Below are 21376 nucleotides of genomic sequence, written 5' to 3' on the forward strand. Positions count from 1 at the left end.
TGTATAAATCGATAGAAACAGCATCCAATATCATCTGGCATCATGTGTATGAAGCCCCATCGTGCACCATAAGCAGTACAATGTGCAAAGCCAGAGTTTGCTGTCAGGTTTGGGTTGCAGTAGAGTAGTTGTCGATAAACGGATTCTCGGAAAAAGAAAAACCTTAAACCCCCATTGATCCGCAACCGAGAAGATAGTCTCGGTACAGAACCTGTGAACCAGGGTGTACCACTTCGGTCATTTTTTATGCACGATTCAATTTCTCCCCTCCAACATCAAAACGCCAGATATCGGTCAGTGAGGCACCGATGGCTAGCTGAACCGGTTTGGTTCAGCAAATCGAAAGCAATCGATACTGTGAGGCGGATCGGTTAGGAAATCGGTGCGCCTCTCGACAAATCGGTGCCTCTTTTGTTCTCGTGCCAGGAGTAGTCCGCACCGCAGCATCATCGTGTGCATTGAGTAAAACGATTGCGGTAGCGGTTGTCTTTTGTGGCCAGGACAATACATTCGGTTCGATCGAAAAGGTTTCAGTTGATAAAGTTATAATTGTGATTGATCGGTGGTAATCGATAAGCAGTCAAGTCTATTCACCTCTCGGTTGATCGGTGATTGATGGAAACGATTGTGGCAGAGTAAATGTTGCTGCATAACTTTCATACCATGGAATAGCTTCGGGGACTCAATTTTCGAAACTATCACCAAACGGGAACACACTATAACAATCCACATTAAAGGTAGTGGAGTAAAATAGAGAACCATAACGACGCTATTTCGCAGAATCTAATTTTTTCTGGTATTTGTCACCAGGAAACGCGATGTCGTAGTGTGCCGGGTGTACTGCATGCCACCGACTGAGAGTTTTTCCCGTCAACATCACGCTCAAAACATCAAAGCATACCACCGGCCTGTAGTCAACGCACACCTTTCCTGTAGCCTTCCTATATATCGATTGTGGATGCGGTACAACATCGGCCGAGAACAAAGGACCCGATGACCCGGTGGTTGCTCGTGAGATAGGCATCGTTCAATGATTGTTCGCATGCTTTTCTCTTTTTGCGCGGTCCCACCGTGACAGCAGTCGGTTGAAGTCGGTCCTGAACTGAATATCAGGACTTTTCTGATCCAGGGGTTTGAGAGGAGAAAAATTAAAGCGAAACAGCAGCAGCATTCCACCAGGCGCCTCAAATGGAAGTAAGTCCGGATGGAGGGATCGAGCCGGCTTCCCTTTTGACGCTTCTTCGCATTTGCAGTCGGCACGCAACAGGCGCGCTGAGCAGAAGTGAAAGTAATGAAAATTCCTCTCAGATGAACATCTTTTCCAATTACAGCTGGCTTTAGCTTTTGACCTTTAACCTATCGCGAGCACGTTCTAGGATGTTGTTGAGGCTGCCCAGGCCACGGAGTGGACTTTTATTTTTATTTTATATTTTTTCCTCACCCTTTTTATCTCAACACATCATGGCTTCTAACAATGGCGGGGATAAACCCGCGAAAGATAAAACTCTTTTGTTTCGAAGCGTACAAAGTGTTGCGTCACGGTCCAGTGAGGGTCTGAGGGCTTCTCGGATTCCTTCCCCAAAAGAGCTCTCAAGTGGCGTAACGGTAGCTGGCTGGCTGGACTTTAGTGTCCGGCAGCATGATAAGAGGATAATATTGTTATGGAACGTAAATCAAATCATGCCAGCCAGCAGCCCCTTGCCAGTTGGGCGCTTCGTTGGACGCGTTCGTTCGCGTTGAATCATCAAAACACGAGGCGCAGCCGATCCCGTGACGGTTTCCGATGAAGAAAAAAAGGATACTTTCTGCGAACTGAGGATAGCGAGCAGCTCATCCCCCTTCCGGCGCTTCCTTGAGGGCGGGTTAATTAGCAAAGATTAGAAGTGCCATTCCGGTGGAAAGAGGGGTTGGGGGGGGGGGGTGGGATGGGGCGGTCAAAGGGCGCCTAAGGATACGGCCCTTTTGATCACTAATTAGACTGATAATGATTTATCGAATTTTGATTGATCAACGGAAGCAGACAATTGGGCGATGAGGCAAGACTTTCGCAGGAAATTGAGTTTGCAATCCCGGGTGATGGTCCGGTGATGGCCACTACCAACACGAGAACGATGGATAAACCGGAATACTGTACGGCTATTCTTTCAACAGAGACATCCTGAAGTCGTCCAGCACGGGGACGATTTCCAGGAAATGGAATGCCAGTGACCAAGAAGTGCCAAGAAAAACAGTTTTCTTTTTCCAATTGCGCGCCACGCTTACGAAGAATTCAATTTCGTTTCGCGATGCTGTGATGACCGCGAAACAGCGAAACGACGATGGTTGCCAGTGGATAATGGAGATGCTACTACTCTCTTTGGAATGTCTTTTGGAATGAGGCGACTGAGAGAGAGAGAGTGACAGTGTCATAATGTGGAAATAATGTTGATTTCTCCGAATTGCATTACCACAGACGGGCCGAAATTGGTGGTGATGAAATTAGATTCGCATCAGCTTTGCAGCGAAAGAAAAGAGAGAAATTTGTCAACCGCTATTCGGGTGAATATTGTTTGCAAAACAGACACCTTCGTACTTTCTATTTGCCTTTACTTATTCGTTCCACCACCAATTCAGCCCTCTCAAGATGACCATCGCTTTCAATTACACGTTCAGAAATCGCGAATTTCCGCCACTTTTTCCATGTTTTATCGTTACGATCGTTTCAGGTGAAATTGGTTGCTCATAATACTACCGCCGCCAGGTTACGACACGGTCCCTGTCCCATCCCAGAAGATAATCCAATAAACTCAACCTCATCCCGTAAAAACCAAAGCACGGTGAGCCGGGATGGAAAATTTTAATTAAAACCGACAGTTTGCTGTTCAACGCGGCTAATGCTGCAATGGGCCGCCAATGGTGCCGGACGGACGGATGGATGGAGATCGCTTACCTGTACCCGGGCAGCAACACGTTCGCTGTAGCGCGTCGGCACAAACCAACCCTTGGTCGAACCGGTCACCAGCACGATCCCGAGCAGGAAGAAGCACACGAAGGCCGCAATGACGGCTTTCGCCCTTCCCGACACTACCATCGCCATCGTGACGACGACGATCTTGCGCTGACACTACTCCTCAGATCACAAACCGATAACCCGAAAGCGGAAATAACCCTCCGGAAATGCACTATTCCGGAAGCGGATTTTTCCCAAAACTATGATATCCACGCACACTAACGGACACAGACACACGCGATATGAACCTGGTGCTTACTGCCTGATATGTTGCCTAGCAACGGCACTTCCACTCGGATCGCTTCTATGCTTCACACACACGGCACCACTTATGCTGCGGCTACATTCTCCAGACCTTCCAGAGCCAGCAGCAGCGGCCAGTAAAACTCGGCGATGCGCGATTGCATCCACTTGAGCGGAGACATTCCGGTCTCCGAAGCGATCAACTCCCTCCTTCTCTCTCCCTCTCTCTCCTTCTCTTCGATATGATATTCGTTACGTGATATGATGACTTCACTTGCCAGACCACGGATCCCACTTCAATCCGTATGGGCGAGCCACTGGGTCACGCCGCTGTTGGTTGCTGGTTATTGATCTATGATTTGTGGTTTTTTTTTACCAATTTTGCAACCCTTTCAGCACCGTGCAGCAGTCAGCAGTCGAGAGGGGCTTTTGCGACCACCGATTGACAGATTTTGTAATCAACAACGGCAAACGAACCTCATTTGATGAGCTTCCGTGACGCGGTGTTTGTCAGGTAAATGTGATGTAGCCACACATTGACACACACACACACACACACACACACTTTGCAGCATCCAAAACGAGTATCAGTAACAAACGCAGTGAATCAACAACGAACGAGCGAACGAACAAACGTAACTTTGTTATCCTTTTTGTAACAGCCTTTTCCCCATCCGGTAAAAAACAAACAACCCGGTGGCCCTTTATCACAGAACGTATTGATGCTCTTTCCCCTCCTCCCCTCTCTTCCTTTTTCCAGGTCAATGTTGCGCTTCAAGTCGCTTCAGGTCGCGAACCGAACAAACCGAACCGCGTACCAGAACAGCACGTGCGCGACCCCGTAATCCGTAAAACGTGGAACGTAGCGACCGATCCCGCGACAGTTCGCAAAATAATCCGTGCTATGTTGTGTTGTGTGTGACGCGCGCGAAAACACACAACGAAACGCGCAGGGAACGCGATAGAACGCGAGATGAAAAATCGATCGAACGATGCGCGATCCGCGGTGTTCTCCTTTTCCGAGGGGTACTTGGATGTGGTTTACCCTCACTGCAACACCGAACTGCCCCACTCGGAGCTAAGTAGGCATTGTTAAGCGATTGTTGCTTTGATCCTTCTTCCGTTCGCAAGACATACACACACACGGACACACGAACACGGACGCAGGATGACGTTTGTTGAATTGGGGCCTCGTTTTTGGCACAATGACACGATATGCGATGTGTATGCTTAATCCTTCGCACCTTGCGCCAACACACCCAAGTGCCAGTTATTCAATTATGCTAATGCCTGCTCGCCAAATGCGCCCCCTCTCTCTCTTTTGTGTGAGTGTGGCCGATATGAATGGCTAAAGAATGAAATCACTTTTCGCTGTTTGGCGCGAACCAACAACAAACAACAGCAGCAGCAGCAGCAGCGGCAGCAGCAGACTGGACTGGCCGGACCCACAGCAGCACACCAGTAATGTAATCGGATAACGGATCACGGCAACCACAGCACAACGCCCGGACTGGGGACTAACCAGCGAACGAATCGTTGTGGCTTATGCTGACGTACTGGCGTGGAAGCTAATGCCAGACGACCGCGTATGCGAGCGCGTGTCTGCAGAGCCAGCAGGTACTGTTGCCAGACGCACGTTGCGGCGTCAAGCACACGCACAGCACAGATGATGATGGTGGGGTAAGGTACGTAAGATAACCACACACACATACAATCAAACACACAGCTTCAGAACGCCCGGAGTCTGGTTCTGGCTGATGCTTCTGGCTAGAGTGCTTCACGATACGGACGCGGACCCGAATTCGATCGAACGCCAGCAACTCCGGACGGTAGGGCCGGGGGCTAGCGACGCGCGACAACGACGAACGACGCGGACAGACACGGCGGCGGCGGCGGCGACGGCGGCGACGGCGGCAGTGACGGCGACGGCTGCGGATACGGAACGCGCTCTCGGACGCTGAAGTACGTGTGACTTCATCGCGGGCCAACAACAGAATGATGCGATTCCGTAGCATAACTTGCAGGGGAACCGAGCGCATGGTGCGCCTGCAAGGTATACCCTCTGCCGAAGACACGCTCGGCTCATGGTTCGGCTTTTTAACGGAATTCATCCTCAATTCCCCTTAAAAGGGGACGGAGGAGATTTTTGGGGTTCATGCGCTACTTTGCCTCAGCCCCCGTCTGTCAGTTGAGACGGTTTGCCGTTCGGGCGCAGAATGGCGCTGGTGTGATGAGTGTGTGTCTTCGGAAGCACCTACCTTGCAGGCGCATGCGCAGGCACTTCCCCTGCAAGTTATGCAACACAATTTCATAGACCGATAAGCACGCGCCACACGTACTTTTTGTGTGAGTCTGTGTGTGTTAGTGAGGCCCATGGCCCAATGTTGTGACCGGGATTTCGGTTTACAAACGCCGCTAGTACGTGCGTGACGTCACCGTTTAAAGGGGAACTACTTAGGAAGGTCGTCACGTCGGTCGTCGGTACGGCGTAGCAGCGTGACACTGAAACGACTTAAAGCTAATCCCCCCGGACCACCACCTCGGGTTCTTCTTCCTTTTTCCATCACCATTCCAGTGAGGGCGATACACCTTTACTCGTGGCGAACTCGTAGCGATGAACGCGTAGTCCTCAGTTAATGGTGTTGCGATGCGGGGAACGATGAGGGTTTTTGGTCCATTTTCCTGCCAGAATGCCCTCTCCACTTTCTCCACTCCTACACGACCTCTTTTCCGATCCGAACAACCACCGGCGGAACATCTTATCTGTTGCTGCTTTTGTATGAGAGATCGGTTTGGTGCTGCTGCTGCTGCTGCTGCCGTTCATTGATTTGTGGCAATGACTTCATTATGTTGGGACGCACTCTCTCTCTCACTCTCTTTCACTCTCGTTCATCTCCACCCCCTGCGGGATGTGGGTGGGTTGGCGCGGAAGCACTTCAATAAAAATCGCTTCAGCAAAATGGTTGGCATCTATCGGTGGACGGCATGGTACGACGTTATCGACGGTACGATAATGAACTGCTAAAGTGACTGTTAAGGAGTATCAGCGGCAGTGCGCAGATCACCATGAACGCCGGGTAAGGTAAAAGTAAATAGCACTTAATACCGTTGAATGGCGCGCGCCCATGGACCCAAAGTGGAACGGACGAAAAATCAATTCCGGAGACTGATTTTGATAAAAGGACGCCTGATTTTGATGATAAAAAAAGGAGCACGGCGCGGAATGCGGAATTGATTTCGAGTGCCAAAAATGGCTTTCCACTTTTCCTCGCCTGCAGTCATAAACATTCCGAAATGGTAGACGACAACGACGACGGCATTCCAGTCCTGGTGCGCTCATCATCCGGGACTTTCCCTACAAAAGGGCCACAAAGCTCGTCAGGATGCTCCTCTCTCCCTCTCTTTATAGCTGCTTACCATTAAATTGACATAAATTTGTGCCAACAAAAATGCGCACACAACACACACACAGAGGGAGAACGTGGCACGTGCTGTACCGTCATCAATCTTGTGCGCCATTGTAGAGCGATCATCCGCTTCGGTCGCTTCGGTGGTGTTGTTGTCCTTGTTCGCGGTGTCGACCATGCAGTGGTCGTCGCCGTTCCCGGGTCCGGGTCCGGGACTTTGCTCCGTAAGTTAATCATCATCCGTCGCAAGACAAACAAGCGAACAAGCAGCGCCGAAATTTCCGTTCCGTCCGTTGCGTTCCGGACTGGTCCATTTGTTGGGCTAATGAATAAACCAAACTACCCACCACTTCCTGTCCACCCTGTCGGTGGTGGCCAGATCGAGGATCGGGCCCCCCGGGCTGGAGATCCTCGAAGCAAGAAAAATGATTTCTCCAAACGGGAAACGGCTCACCGCTTTGCTGCTCACACGTCGTGTCGGCGTGTGAGCAGCCAACAAACACGGACACACACACAGACACAGTGAGTGACAGTGACCATAAGCTGGCGAGAAGCATACCGGGAGGGGGATGTTCAAGTGCTTCATAACGAGCACCCCTACACATTGCTGGCCACCATAAATCATTGCGATTTCGCTTTATCCAAGCGTTTGCGGTCGTCGTCTGGTGTTTTGTGTGTGTGTGCTTGGGCGGAAGGATGGCGTAGCGGTTCCAAGCCAATCTCTAGCCAGTCAGCCAGCCAGCAGGCCAGCGCAAAGTGCAGCCAGGGTTGCTGTTATACCAGTTCCGAACCGCACTTCGACAGCCGCGGACCCAGACGGAGACGGGGTTAATGAAGGAGAAAATTTCGAAAGAGCGGCTGGAAGGGAAGCATCCTGATAAAACGGTTCTTCACACACACACAGACACACAGACACACGAAAGTACACTTCCTGTGCATGCGATGTGGTGGAAGTTGCGGCTCAAAACCGGGAAAACGGTTTAGTCGATCATCGTCGGTGACGTCGAAAACCTGGCCCGGACCATGGGCCAAGATTAGAAAACCCCATTTCGTCGTTGGCCAAAGGCGCGGTGCTCTACGTGTGTGTGTGTGTGTGTCATGTATGGCAGCGCGAGCACTATAGCTCCGCAGCATTGCGCCGGTGATAATGATTATGCTTGATAATGATAATGGTTAAGCGCTTCGCTGACGTGGCAAGAAGCTGGACCGATGGCTGCTGCTGCACCGAGGCGAACGAGTCGAGACTAAATTTTTATTAGCTGCTCCTCCGTACCTCCACCATCACCACCACAGCACGTATCCTGTCCCCCTGGAACCGGTGCTACCCGTGACGGTTGCTGCACAATTTGAATTTGAATAATTAGAGTGTTTTTGCGAAGGAAAAACTTGGGATCTTGGGAGGCAATGGAAAGCTTGCACGAAAGTTTGCGCTATCGGGCGTTCGGTTCCGTCGGTCGAAAGTTGAGAAATTCATATTTTAATATTATATTTTGTTGCTCCTGAAAACACCCGTCGGGGACATCCAGGGGGCTAATTCTGGCGAACCGTAGCACTGGCACTCGGCACTAGCACCGGCATTCCGGCATTCCACAGCATCGTCTGTCAATACCGGAAAAATGTTTGTCTAGCAGCTCTTGCACCCAACCGGACGGACGGGCAAGACAATGCCAGTACAGCCGGGACCGAGTTCCGAGGACTTTGGCAGCCCAGAAGGAGCATTCCTCTCGATTCAGTGATCTCTCCGGGATCAGGGGCGGCAAGATTAGTTGAGCTTCTTGCAGCAGCAACAGCAGTAGCCAGAGGCCAGCGGAAAACGGACATTAATTGAAACAATACACGAAATACTCTCGGCTTGGTCTTGGTTCTGGTTCGCCGTCCGGGAAGGCAAGGAACTGACTTCATTCTTCGCTTCGACCACTCGACCTCGCCACAAAGGAAGGAAGGAAGAAAGGAAGGACGGCTGGTTAGGTCGAATGAATTCCATGTAGAAGGTGCATAATGATGTGAAAAATGAATTATGCAAAACCTACCTAGGGACCAACCAACCAACCTATAACCTCTAGGGGGTATCCGTCGATGGTTGGCCGCTGATGCGAAGATGCAAAAGAATCGGAACACAGTATCGTGTCAAGGCATGGGGCACCGGGAAAGCAGGAGCTCCGGTGGTCTTGTTATGATTGCTGCAAAATTCCCGGTCCTGGGGTATGTTATTGAAGCGCTTGTCCAATGTTTGTCCAATGTTGCATCCGGAAAAGGGGGTAGCTTCCAGAGCTTCCGGAGCAATTGCGTCGTGTTTTCCTTCCCATGAAAAGGTTCCGTTTTTCCCTCTCCTCCCACCCACCGCAGGTGGGATGAATTGAGAAATTGCCAGTCAGTGTCAACGTACGTGAAAGGTGCTCCCTGCGCATTACCGTTGGGCAAGTAATGCACAACGCTACCGGAATAAATGAATGGGAGCTGGACCCCGGGAAGAGGGGTGCCCCAAAATGGTTGTTGCTCAATCACTTCCATTCAGCCTTTAACCATGCCTTTGTCACGTGAAGCGGCAATACATGTTTGCTCTCCTGCTCCGGCCATGTTGGCCATTTGTTATGCGGAAGTCTTCTCTCTCGTCCGATGGAAACGGTGGAAGTTTCCCTGAAATTCTGAAGAAGGTTTCGGATTTGAGAGGGACAACCGAACAGGTAACTCGATGATGAAAGCCTTTTCGGAGCAAAACAATGGTAGTGTGGAAGCTCCATTAAATCTTACTCCAGAGCGTCTAGCAATAAGAGCCTTCCCTCGCCATTGCGTACTTAAGCGATAATGTCGTCTTGATGAGCGTGCCCGGACCCCTTGACGTGGCGTGGCGTGGTCCTTGTCTTGCTTCTGTGCACACTTACACTCCCAAAGCCTACTTTGGTCGATTTGCAGAAGACGCCGACATCGACATCAACATTCCGTGCCCGCCTGCCTTGATTGGGCGTAAGGGCGGATTGCGGTAGAGGTGAAATGGAATCCCGGGAATCATTTCCCTTCATCTTCCATCTGTTTCACCGTGTCTTGCGGAGCGTCTTGCGGTTCTTTGTGGATTCGCTCACTCGAATCCTCGCCATTTCCATTTGTTACCTTCGCTAAAACGGTGGTAGTGGTAGTGGTGGTGGTGGGCGGTGGTGAAGAGATGAAGAGGAAGAGCCGCCGGCCCGCGCCTACCACGAAGCTCACTGGGGAACCGATGAGGTAAACATTATCATAAACCCACCAAGATACCAAACCAGGTTCCTAATCCTTCGCATCCACTCGTTGCCATGGGCGCCAGCAGCCAGCAGCCAGCCATGCTTGGCATGCTGAGAAGCGTCAAACCGCGTGCCGAAATGCAATTTGACGTTTCGAGTGGGCGCAAATCTGGGACATAAAAGACGATTCGGCGTCCGTGAGTTCGTGTGTGTGTGTGTGTGTGTGTGGATCTCACGTTTTTCTTCCAATGGCGCTTCATCCTCATTTGGACGATGGACCCGTGGCATCACCACATACGATGATCGATCATCGAGCAGCGTCGGATGGTCGCCGATTGCCTAATGAAACATGATGCGTAATCGACACAAAACACTCCCACAACAGACCTACCCGCCCCCGAGTTCTGGAGAGCTAATGCGCAAGATTAAACTCGATTCAGGCCCCACTCTCGACGACCGCGAGCAATGATGAGGATCATCGCGAACAGTTCGCTCGCACTCCGAGGAACGAAACTCTTCCTCGCGCGCGCTTAGTCGGTGGTTAGTAAAAAGGGGTGGGCAGGGGTGGTTAATTGCCTCCTAAATGCCGCACACTTTGCAGACCGCTCAAGCCCAAAACACCCCCTCTTACGGGTAGGTTCGATACGAACAAATCATCATTTCTCCTTCGCTCACCGACATCGGAACGAAATTCACGCACCGTTCGGATTATGTTGAGAATACCGGCGAGGGGAGAGGACGTGGGCATGCCGAAAATAGGTCGCCTCATCGAAACCGGCCAGATCGTGCCAGATCACCGCTGTGGTTAGGGTTACAGAATGGTGGTGAACGCTGCGTTTACGAAATCCGGGGAGAAAAACCGGAAGAGACCGCAGCAGCAGCAGTAGCACAACCGGTAAACCGCCCCATCAAGCATAAGCGACAGATGAGACGACCGCAGACCCGCGCGTGGCGGCTCACATGAGCACACCCGGACGGGGCCATCTGGCACCCTCGACTTCTCCGGGGCGCACTCTACCGTTACGCAAATTACCATCTGGTGAAGGGAACACCCGCTCTTGAGCTGCATTTAAGGCCATTCGACACGGTACCAGGTACACAGGTGCCAGCAATGCGCTGCCAGAGGACGATAGCACCGATGTGTGGTCGATACCGTCGGAGTCACTTGTCGGCATTATGAGCTCTGTCTTGGTGAAAACAAAGGATCGGCAATCGCGGAGGTGTATTTACTTCGTTCAACTTTGGTTCCTTCCGTAACTTTCTGCTCCATTAAATCGACCTCATCGGAGCAGCTGGAGGGGAGCATATTATTAAGTAATCAATACAGCGCCCGGGGGGTTCGCTAATTGAGAAGTAAATCGTTTTTCGCATTTCAACCAACTGTTGCCTACCTGAAAGTATGTTTAATGTGGTCTGTTGTGAACTGTTATCAAACAGGAATGCACGCCTCTCGGCGGGAAGTTCATTGACAGCATAATGATCGATTGTTGCGATAATTTATAATAAGGCTCCAGCGGATGATAATTTATTAATTAAATTATTTAATATTGAAATTCCATCGAACCGATTAATAGATATCCTCGTGCGCTATCGAAATATTGGTAAATCATTTGCATAAAAGAAGTGGAAACGAAATTGGAATATTGGCAATTGATGGTCCGTTATCAGAAAGCAATGGGCGCCACGCTGGAACGTGCAATGGCAACCTGCATTAAACGAAATCAATTTGCAGTTAACATTTTACACGTTTAATGAGGAAACATCAAACAGCAGCACGTTCAGGTAAGCGTTTTGTGCAAATTAAGACCCGAGCTACTCGAGAAGAGAGAGACGAAAAAAAGCATCTCAAATAGCAAAATCGAGAATTACAAAACCAAAGGAATGCAAAGAGTCGAAGCAACCTTTGCGCCAGCGCCATGTTGAACCACCCTCCGGTTTTGCTGAATCACGGCTACTGTTCTCAATTCCGATTGCGACGACCGTAAATGTCGATGAGCTGTGGATCGACCGACCGACCGGGCGGGCTGGTGGGTGGCGCAAGAATCGTAAAATCGGGGAAAACATTAACAAAACCGATTCTAGATCGCGTTAAGCTGCCCCCCGGATGGATGAAAATGAGAGGAAGCGAGGTCCTCTTGAACGATGCCTTCCGGATCATGGCCCTGGAAAGTACCAATTACTTGCTACCATTTATGGGAGCGCCGGAAATCATGTCGAGTGATGGCGTCACATGTCCGATGTTTTAATGGCGTCTCTCTCTCTGGCAGGGATTTGAAAGTGTTCCACATTTCGACTCACTGTGCCAGAGTTTGTTTCACCGGTAAAAGTGGTGCCACATTTCGGTATCGGATTGGCAAACGAAGTGACCGGAGCAGAAGTGAGAAGAAGTGACCTTTGAGCAGCATCGGCAGAGCTCGGGAACGGGAAAGTTACAAAACCCAGTAAACCGCTTGGCCCATTGGTCTTGGCACCAATTTACGTGCCGCAGTTGAAACGATCGTCCTTATCAGCAGTCCTGATGAAATTTTAATAGACACCTTTGCGGTCAACCCGGCAACCTCTCTCACTCTTTCTCTCTCTCTCTTTCTCGCTTTGTGTGTCTGTGTCTGGAAAATGGTGTCGAATCGCAGACCAACAGGCAACAAGCACACTTCGGTGTCCGGGTGTCAGCAAACAAAAAGGAATGCTCCGAACGAGTGTCAGTAAACCAGACGCCGTCGCCGCCGCTGCCGCCGGTGCGCTGTTCATGGAACCGTGGCAATTGCGGGTTTTGCGGGACGCTGCTTTTGCTTTATTTGAGTTTCGGAGTTTACCGTTCCCGGTGTATAGTGCTGACCACTAGTAGCCACCATTCCATGACCGGCAAGGAGCGGGTTTTGAGGTCTTTTGGAGCAGGGAAAAGCTTAGAGTTTTCGGAGATGGAGGTCATTAATTAAAAATTCATTTCAGTCGCAGTTACGGAACCCCGGTCTGGTACCCGGAAGGTTGGTTCGCAAATCAGTGTCAAGACGTTGTCTGCAGAGCGTGGAACACGGAGCGTAGATGTTTGGCACCTTGGGTCAGCTGCTAGCGGATGGGAAGCGGATGTTACTTACCTCGAACTTTTTCTTTAGCTTAGGACCGGCCTGACCGACGTAGACGGTCGAGGCGGAATCGAACACTAACTTACGCGGTTGCTTCTTCACCCAGTCCGTGTTGTTCAGTACGCAGTTGTAGTAGAAGTCGACATGATCGTGCATGATGCGAAACATCAGCCGATGCCACTTTTTGCTGAACGGAAACTGGAACGACGATAGCCGTTTGCTGGTGATGTCCTGCCGGTAGTCGGTGTAGAACAGCGTCGCATTCCAGTCATCGCCGGAAGCGGTCGGTTCGAGCAGCAGCCCGAGCTGGACAACGGTGTCGAGCGAGTTGACCACACTGAACACCCATCCGCCGGAGCTGGTCTTTGGTTTTACGTATGCGGCCACCACAAAGTCCTGCAGGTTGTCGGTCAGTACGATCTGATACGGGGATTTGACGTCCGCCTCGCTGCCAAACTGCAACACTGGAAAGCCGTCCGGTCCGGTGACGTAGTCCACGCCCTCCTCGCTCTCGATCGCCGCCAGTAGATCCCGTTCCGCGTACAAATCTGTGGTGGTCGCAAAGAAAAGACGGAAAACCATGACCGGTTGTTGGTGTAAACTAGCTAATCACTTAAGGGGGTTTCGGTATTTTATTTTATTACATCGCATTTACTTTTTCATTTTTTTATGAGTGCTTATACTTTCAAGAGTATTGTGTAAAAATTTGGGATCAATCGAAGCCAAACTGACAAAGATATTGATTTATGAATCTCGCTACTTTGAAGCGGTTTTCCCAAAACCTACGTTTTAAAAACTGGTGCCCATCGTAGCATAAAAACTACTGGACCTATCGGTTTGGAATTTTGAACACATAATCTGTGCACTATTTTCCGGGTAGTCCCGTGTTATTAAAAGTGTTGATATCTTTTTTTAAATAGTTTTTTTAATTATGTAAAGCTCGTTTCTTGAGTCAACATCGAACAAAGCATCACTTTTTCAACTTAAAAAATCTGCCAAAAAACGAAAAAATGAAAATTCAACAAAAACTCGACGGGGTTACCTGAATAAACTTATATTATAACAACAGAATATTGATTCGTATATTTCTGATAACCCGGTACGTGGCTACAATGGGCACGGCAAAAAGTACACTTTTGCAGACTTGTTATTCTACATTGAATGCCAAGAACGTAGTTTTGATCAAATCTTCCCCAAAATATTTCCAAATGTTCTTGAAAGGTTTTAGTTTAATATGACATTATTTTGAAAAATTTAAGTTGAATGGTTTCTTCTCTAAAAATCGTCAAAAATAAGCCCTTTTTTGACACGAAATAACCAAAGCCTCTTCCGTAAACGCCTAATAATATGCAATAACCATACAGCAAATCTCATACAAATCTACGGTTCTTGCATGCAATTTGCCTGCCTCTCGTGAGGGGAGATTTTTTACTTTTATCTTTTATTTTTTGGATTTTCATCTAAAAAAACCAAAATAAAATGTAATTTTTTTCGTACACCGATTCTAGAAATGACTACTTGTAAGAATTGGCTTCTAATCTTCTTCTTCCACAACATGATGCAAAAACCCGTTTGCTAGTCGATCGATCGAGATCGATTCTCAAAACCATGGGATACATCCTTGAAACTAGATCGTCGCAATCAACTAATTATTTGTTTCCGGGTGCCGCCCTGACGAATGAATATGAATGAAAAAACTTTTTTACAACTCATTAAATTGCTTCCAAAATGAGCGAACGATTCAGCATTCTTGCCAAAAAATCAGAACAACAATCGCCATTCACAGATGTTGACTACTAGACTTTGTTAATCATCGCCTCCTACCGAAGACTGAAGCCAAAACCTCGCAAAGCCTAGTTTATAGCCTCCTTGGACCATCCACCAATAGAATGTGCTGGGATGCCTCTCGAGCCTACCATCATCATAAATGTCACCTCGATGGAGCTTCGCTACCGATCGGCATCACGATAAGCCACGGGACCATTAACAAGCTTTGAGGACCGCTCCGCTATCGCGACCCAATCTTCGTCCAGAGCTAGACCATAGCCCACGGTGAGTCACACTTACCTTTAAAACTGACCACGTCACTACCAACCAAAGCCAGCTGCGATGAGGTCACCCTGTGTGCGATGCAAATCAACGTCAAGATCGCTCCGTACAGCCGCCTGAAAGCAGAGAGAGAAAGAGAGGAAGGTGGTGATGAACTGGTGAAACGCCATAAGTCCGAGATTGGATATGAATTTAAAACAGATTGTTGTGATTGGGCTAGTCGGAGCGCGTAATCAGGCCAGAGTGTCAGGGCAGAGAAACTAGCTGGCAAAGCTAGTCGGATCGGTCATTACAAGCGTGGCGCGTTACATGCGTTAGACCCTTCGCGCCCTCCGATGGCTCAATCCGATGACGCCGAGTGGTACCACGAGATAGTAAAAAACACTTTCTACTCATTTACCAGATGATTCCCATGCCAATCGTACACTTTTAAAACCGAACCGTCCATGTCCATGTAATCCTCACTCGATGAGCAATTTAGAAAATGTTTTTTCTTTTCTTTCCCATCCATCGGCCATGTTTAATCAAGCAGCGATGGGGTGAGAGTGACAGTAAAAGTTCCAAATCCAAAATGTCGACTCTGCACCACGTGCGCTGCCATCGCTTATCGTGCACGGCGGCTACGAGGCGGCAAACACGTGCCTGTGATTGTGTTGCGTTGGGATGGTTTCGGGTGTAGAACTTTCGAAGATTTATTTCCATCCAGCCATCTATGGCTATCGGACATACAACACGAGCGAGTGCCTCTCGTAAGGCTCTTGGTGAAGGCCACGGCACTAACATTGCGACCAGCAATTGGCAACGGGTTTTTCAGCGAGGGGTTTCTCGCCACGGGTTTTATTGGTCGCTGCCAGGGTGACAGAATCGCCGCCAGGGTGTCAGTCAGCATTTTCCGGGCATTCCCGCCTGGTAAGCCTGCTTCTGGTAGCGGTCGAGGATGGATTTGGTTCGCGTGGCATTTGATTTTATGACCCACGGAAACCCCCGCGAACCCCCAGCCTAAAAGGGCCCACACTAAACCAACAAATGGCAACATACGGTTCGGGAAAGAACGGTTTTACATATGAAAACCCACGGACCGACCGACTTCGAGCTTTCCAGTTGCCTTGCAGGTATTTCTCTCGGATTCTCCGGCCGCTGCCGTTGCTGCTGCCCCTGGCCGCTGGCATCGTAAAATCTGATCAATCATGCAGCCCGGTTGATAGCTGATGAATTTTCACGGTCTGTGGAGGGGAGGGAAAATACTTGGAAATGGCAGTGGGCGTGCGTGCGTGTGCGACCTTCGCGCCTTCGCGAAAGAGACATATGGAAGTTCTCTATTACCAGGGGCGGGGGGCCCCCGGGCTTGGTGATGAGATTTTTCACAGATTGCAACAACATGCATCAACCCCGACCAGCGGACACGTGCTGGGGCCACGGCATTTCCACCGAAAAGCCGTCGCGTCGTTCGTGCGTTCGAGTCGCAGATTGCTATGTTGGCTGTGTCAACTCACTCCACCTCACGGACTGAAACAGCTCAATTTCATGGGCATGCATATATGAGCCTGCCTGTGGTGCTCCAGGGTGGTGTCCATGGAAACGCGCTAGCTGGCTGGCATGATAAATGATGCCTTAGATTAAACAAATTGTATCAATTTCATTCCGGCGCACCGGTGGAGCGATGGCTGGAGTGAAGAAGCAGTGGTAAGAAGAGGAGGAGGAGGTTGGTGTATTGTGTGAGGAATAAATTAAAAGTTTGTCACTCACTCCAGGAAGTTGCTTCCTCGTGGAAGAGGCAATAGCGGTAGCAACAGCAAGTCGTTGTCGGCAAGAAAGTGACGACAACATAATTATGATTGGCACCCGAGGGCGAGGAAAAGGGAGAAGCAGCCCAAGCAGAGGAACTCTGGACGCCGTTCTTCCGTTGTGTTGTGCGCTAAATGGATGCAATTTACAAAACTCGAACGCGACGGAAGCTTATCCGCGTCCGGAACATGTGGCAGCCGGTGTTAAGACGTCATCGTTTGTCAAGCGGCTTGACGTTAGCAAACAGGTTAGCCATTTCAGCAGCACACAGCAATGGTGGTGTTTTGACTAATTTCACGTCTATTGCATTTGTTTTCCTCCTAAATAAACCCACAAAACCCTTCTCCCCTCGGGAGTTCTGAAGATCCCGAAATCCCGGGTTGCAGCAGATGCTCGTTCGTTCAGCTCTTTCCAGGCATCCTCCGCAGTCGCGAAGTGAGAAACACACACACACCATCAGCCAAGCCCATCAAAAGCATTCGTCATGGAAGCCATTTTTCGTGGCTCCCTTAGAATGTCACTTTTGCTTTCCATTTCTTCCAAATTTAAGAGAGGTTCCCCCGTTAGTAGTCTCCAGAGCTCTCCAGAACCAGGCGCCTGCAGCTGTTTTGCGAGAATGCCGGAGGGCAGGAGGCTGGTGCGGGGTAATTAATGATGGAGCACTATTTGGTGGGAGCACTGAGACCACCGCGTGGTGCTGCTTCGATTTGTTGCAGATGTTGCGGTACTTTAAGTTCCAAAGGAAGAACTGCCTCGTGGTCAACCACTGTTTCAGGAGAAGGAGGGGACGACTGGTGTGCGGCCATTCCCCAAAACCGACCGCGTGCACAAGTGTTACTGATCGCCTTCATTCCTCTCGGTTGTGGCACTTCAGAAGCAGCAGCAGTAGTAGTAGCAGCAACAAACGGCAATGAATGAGTTTAATTACCAACAAACAGAGCAGCTCGAAACTTTGGCCTCGACCCTCGCGCCATCGTCGTCGTCGTCGCCATTTTCGGGCATTCCAGACATCGCCATCAGCAGTAGCAGCAGCAGCAGCAGTAGCAGTTGTTGGTTGGAAACGCCGTTGCCACTTGTTGCGCTGGTTGAGCGATTGTCGAGCGGAGTGGGAGTGCCTCGTGGCCAAATAGAAGTTACTTCCACTTTCGTTCAGAACTCTAGCCCCGAAAATGGCGCCCTTCCTTCCGTAAAGAAGGCCGATCGGATATCAAACGGCCAAAAATGGAAACAAATTCTCTTCCTCTTCCTCTTCCTCTTCCTCTTCCTCTTCCTTCGGAGATTCGATGTTCAACGAGATGAACGTCGCGGTGTGCGGAAAATGAGTTTTCCATCGAACCGTGCTACTTGCTGCTGTTGGAAAGTTACTTCGCAGATTGTTCGTAGGAAGTGACATTCGTGAGGACCACCGCGGGTGGTGACATTCTGATCTACATTCCCCCTGCCCCTTCGGTTCTCGCTTCGGTTCCTTCTCGCACGTTGAAACCGTTTGATGTTTGCCGTTCGCGACATCCGGATCGATTACCGAAACGGAAAACCTCGTGTAGCGGTGGTGCCGGCACCCGGTAATCCTCCTCCTCCTCCTCTCTCTCCCCGGCAGTGTGGTAATGGGATCTCTATTTATTTGCATTAACTTCGAGATTCATCTCGGTTCGCCGGCCGTCTTTTGCTGCTTCATTCGATTTTCCCAATTTTCCATCAAGCGAGACAATGTTTATGTCTTCGCCGAGCAACCGGAAGCCGGAAGCCGACGACGGCGAAACCATCCCGATGGTCCGGCCCATCGACGTCAACGATCAACGGTGGATGACAGTTCGTCGTTTCGTTCGGTAAGGCGGAAGTACAACCGCCAACCGTCATAAATCGGATCTGGGGTACGCCCGGCTTTTTGTTCTCGGGTCCGGGGGCCGGCGGCCATTCACACCGTGATTATGGATGGACCGAGGCTGCCGGCGAGCTCCGTTAATGCGAAGCAATAAGGTGCCACCATTAAGCTGGATTATAATCGACGAAGACGACGACGAGGATGACGACCGGGACTACATGAGGGGCCGGGCGATACGAGGGATTTAACGATTTTACAACCAGCTCACCATTTGACGCCTGCTAATAACGACTTCGCAACCCTTAAACGGAGCTAATGGTAATAGCGACAACAGAAGCGATCCAGATGTGCCGTTTAGCGGCGAAAGCGACTATCAAACGTGCTTTAAAATGAAAAGTTTTAAGAAATCGTGTTTACTTACTTTTATGATTACGAAAAAAAAGGTCGCTTGTTTTTTGTGTGACATTTTGCGTGCCTACTGTCATTTGATGTTTTGCTTCGAACAAGACGAACTGCCATAAAAATGGCAAAGCATACTTTGACAAATGGCGTTCTGGCGTAACATCAAAGATGCTTTTCCCCCAAAAAACAATCGCTTGCTGATGTTCGCCTCCAGTGCCATCTAGTAGACGCACAGGATATGTCCTTTGGATCACCGACCTGAATATCTCGATGTTTGCTAGAAACGATCCATGTTCTTCTCATGAAACACAACGATCCACAATTCTGGCGAGTGGCCTCGACGACGGGATTTGCATTTTGCGATACCAATCTGCCTTTATATTTCCACCAACGAACATAATAAATGAACTCCATTCCGTGAATTCATCATATGATTAAACACGTTCTACGATTTCGCACACAGCTGACAGCACTCCGATGCATGATTTGTGAGCCAGAAACAAAATTCCGGAGAAAAGAAACTGTAGGAAAACATCAAACAACCACTTCCGCGCGGATACAACTTTATTATTGAGCCAGAGTTTTTGGGGCAGGGCTGTGCGGTACTCGCGGTGCCCGAGGCGTGTTTGTTCTGCGGTAGGCGGTATGCGTAATGGTTTGTCGAAGATGAGCAATCGCAACGGTGAGCGGTACGGCACACAGCGCAAAAAATCGATGCCGCGTTCGCCGAAATTAAACTTAAAAATTATACAAATTCGATGGATGCTCCGGTGGTGGTTGTGTGCTCGTTACTTTTAGCTTCTGGCATTTCGAGAGGCGAGAGCATCGGTGATTCATAAGCGTAATGACTCAGCGGGAATGCAATAAGAAGCTGTGTGCCAGAATTTGTACACACGAAGGAACATTTTATTCAATTCTGGGTGTCAGGAATTTCTGTTCGTTACCAAAAGGCCCTTTTTTGTTTAATCGTGGAAATGCACGACACTCATTCAACCCCAACCCAACTAATCGCTCGTTCACGACCACCAACTGCGGGTTTTTGTTGGTCAACCGATATCGGATTAACGGAAGGAGCTGCCAGTGAGCTTAAATCCGGACTGCAACACCAGTTGCAATCGGTTCCGCAAATGGTTCTCCAATCACAGACACACACACACACACACACACACACACACACACACACACACACACACACACACACACACACACACACACACACACACACACACACGCACGCACACACACACAAAACGGTTGTCGGCCGCCTAAAAGCCCACCAGATAGCTCGACCAAACGAATGACACAGAATAGGCCGCAAAAAAAAGTCAATCCAAAATGTCGCTACACCGAGAAAGTCGGAGCCATCGAATGCAAATTGGTTAACGATGGCGACGATGCTGTGCTATCAGAGAACGGCACCAACCAGACCGATCACGGCCACACGCAACTAATCTCACTGCATACCTCTCTCAAAGCTTCTATGTCCGAGAATTCGTGGTTCAGGTTCCAGACACGGACACGCCACAAACATTCAAGGCATTCAATGTCGCGGAGCAGGCGATGTGAATGAATGAAAAACAAAAACTTTTGGTTCAATCTGACGGTGCGGCCTCGGTCGGTCCTTACCGAGTCAATAATTGAATATTTATTGATTTCTTCTTCCGGTTGCGCCACTCCAAAACTGCAACTCCCCTGGTGCGCATGATGAATCGATCGGACCGTAAATGGTGAGATACCGCGGCGCGAACGGGAGCGCGCGCGCCCCCCCAAAAAAGGTACGGCACGCCACGGCACGCCATGTTTCGTGCAATTCCAGTAGTGGGCCCCGTGTGCAGATATCCATATTTTCTGTAGGGTGCTCGTGGTGATTTCTAGCTACCGAGAGTGTGTGCAACGAAGGGACGGGAAAGTGATTTGTAAAACAGACTACAAAGCAATACTACTCCCCGAGCTGGATTGTGGATATTCGTTTGGCTTAACAAGGAAGCTTTTTTTTTTTGAGGAGAGGAGCAGGTCTCGATTTTCCGCTGGAATTAGGGGAACCCCGGGATTAGCGTGCAAGTAATAACGCATTGACCCCATTGTTTCGTTTCGGTAGGAGAATTAGGGCGAACCGAACCGATAAATACACATAACACAACATTTTACTCGCCCCAGGAACGAGGAAACCAAAGGCACTTGTAGGTTACCCGCCCGGTGTCCATTATGACGCAAGGATAATCTTCTGTTTTGTCTGTTTTACGGCGCTTTACGCATGTTCCATTTTCTTGATCCCTTTGCCAAACACGCAAAATGTGTGGCGGGGATGTGTTTGGTACTTTCTGCGTCCGCGATGGAGAATTAATTTGTTTCCCTTCCCCGGGAACGCCAGTTCAAAGCGG

At 49.6% G+C, this 21376-nt stretch overlaps 1 protein-coding gene across 11 annotated transcripts in view; it reads right to left on the reverse strand.

Annotated features, from left to right (window-relative positions):
• LOC125954413 (collagen alpha-1(XVIII) chain) overlaps positions 1–21376 on the reverse strand; it is a 113561-nt gene that overhangs the window by 61125 nt on the left and 31060 nt on the right. For all 11 annotated transcript variants that reach the window (XM_049684723.1, XM_049684721.1, XM_049684720.1 and 8 more), the window contains exons 3-4: positions 15005–15102; positions 12950–13485 (exon numbers count right to left, since the gene is read on the reverse strand). In XM_049684723.1, coding sequence (XP_049540680.1) covers positions 12950–13485; positions 15005–15102 — 634 coding nt within the window. The remainder of the gene's footprint in view (positions 1–12949; positions 13486–15004; positions 15103–21376) is intronic.

The sequence above is a fragment of the Anopheles darlingi genome, chromosome 3 (assembly GCF_943734745.1).
Source record: "Anopheles darlingi chromosome 3, idAnoDarlMG_H_01, whole genome shotgun sequence".
NCBI classification, from domain to species: domain Eukaryota; kingdom Metazoa; phylum Arthropoda; class Insecta; order Diptera; family Culicidae; genus Anopheles; species Anopheles darlingi.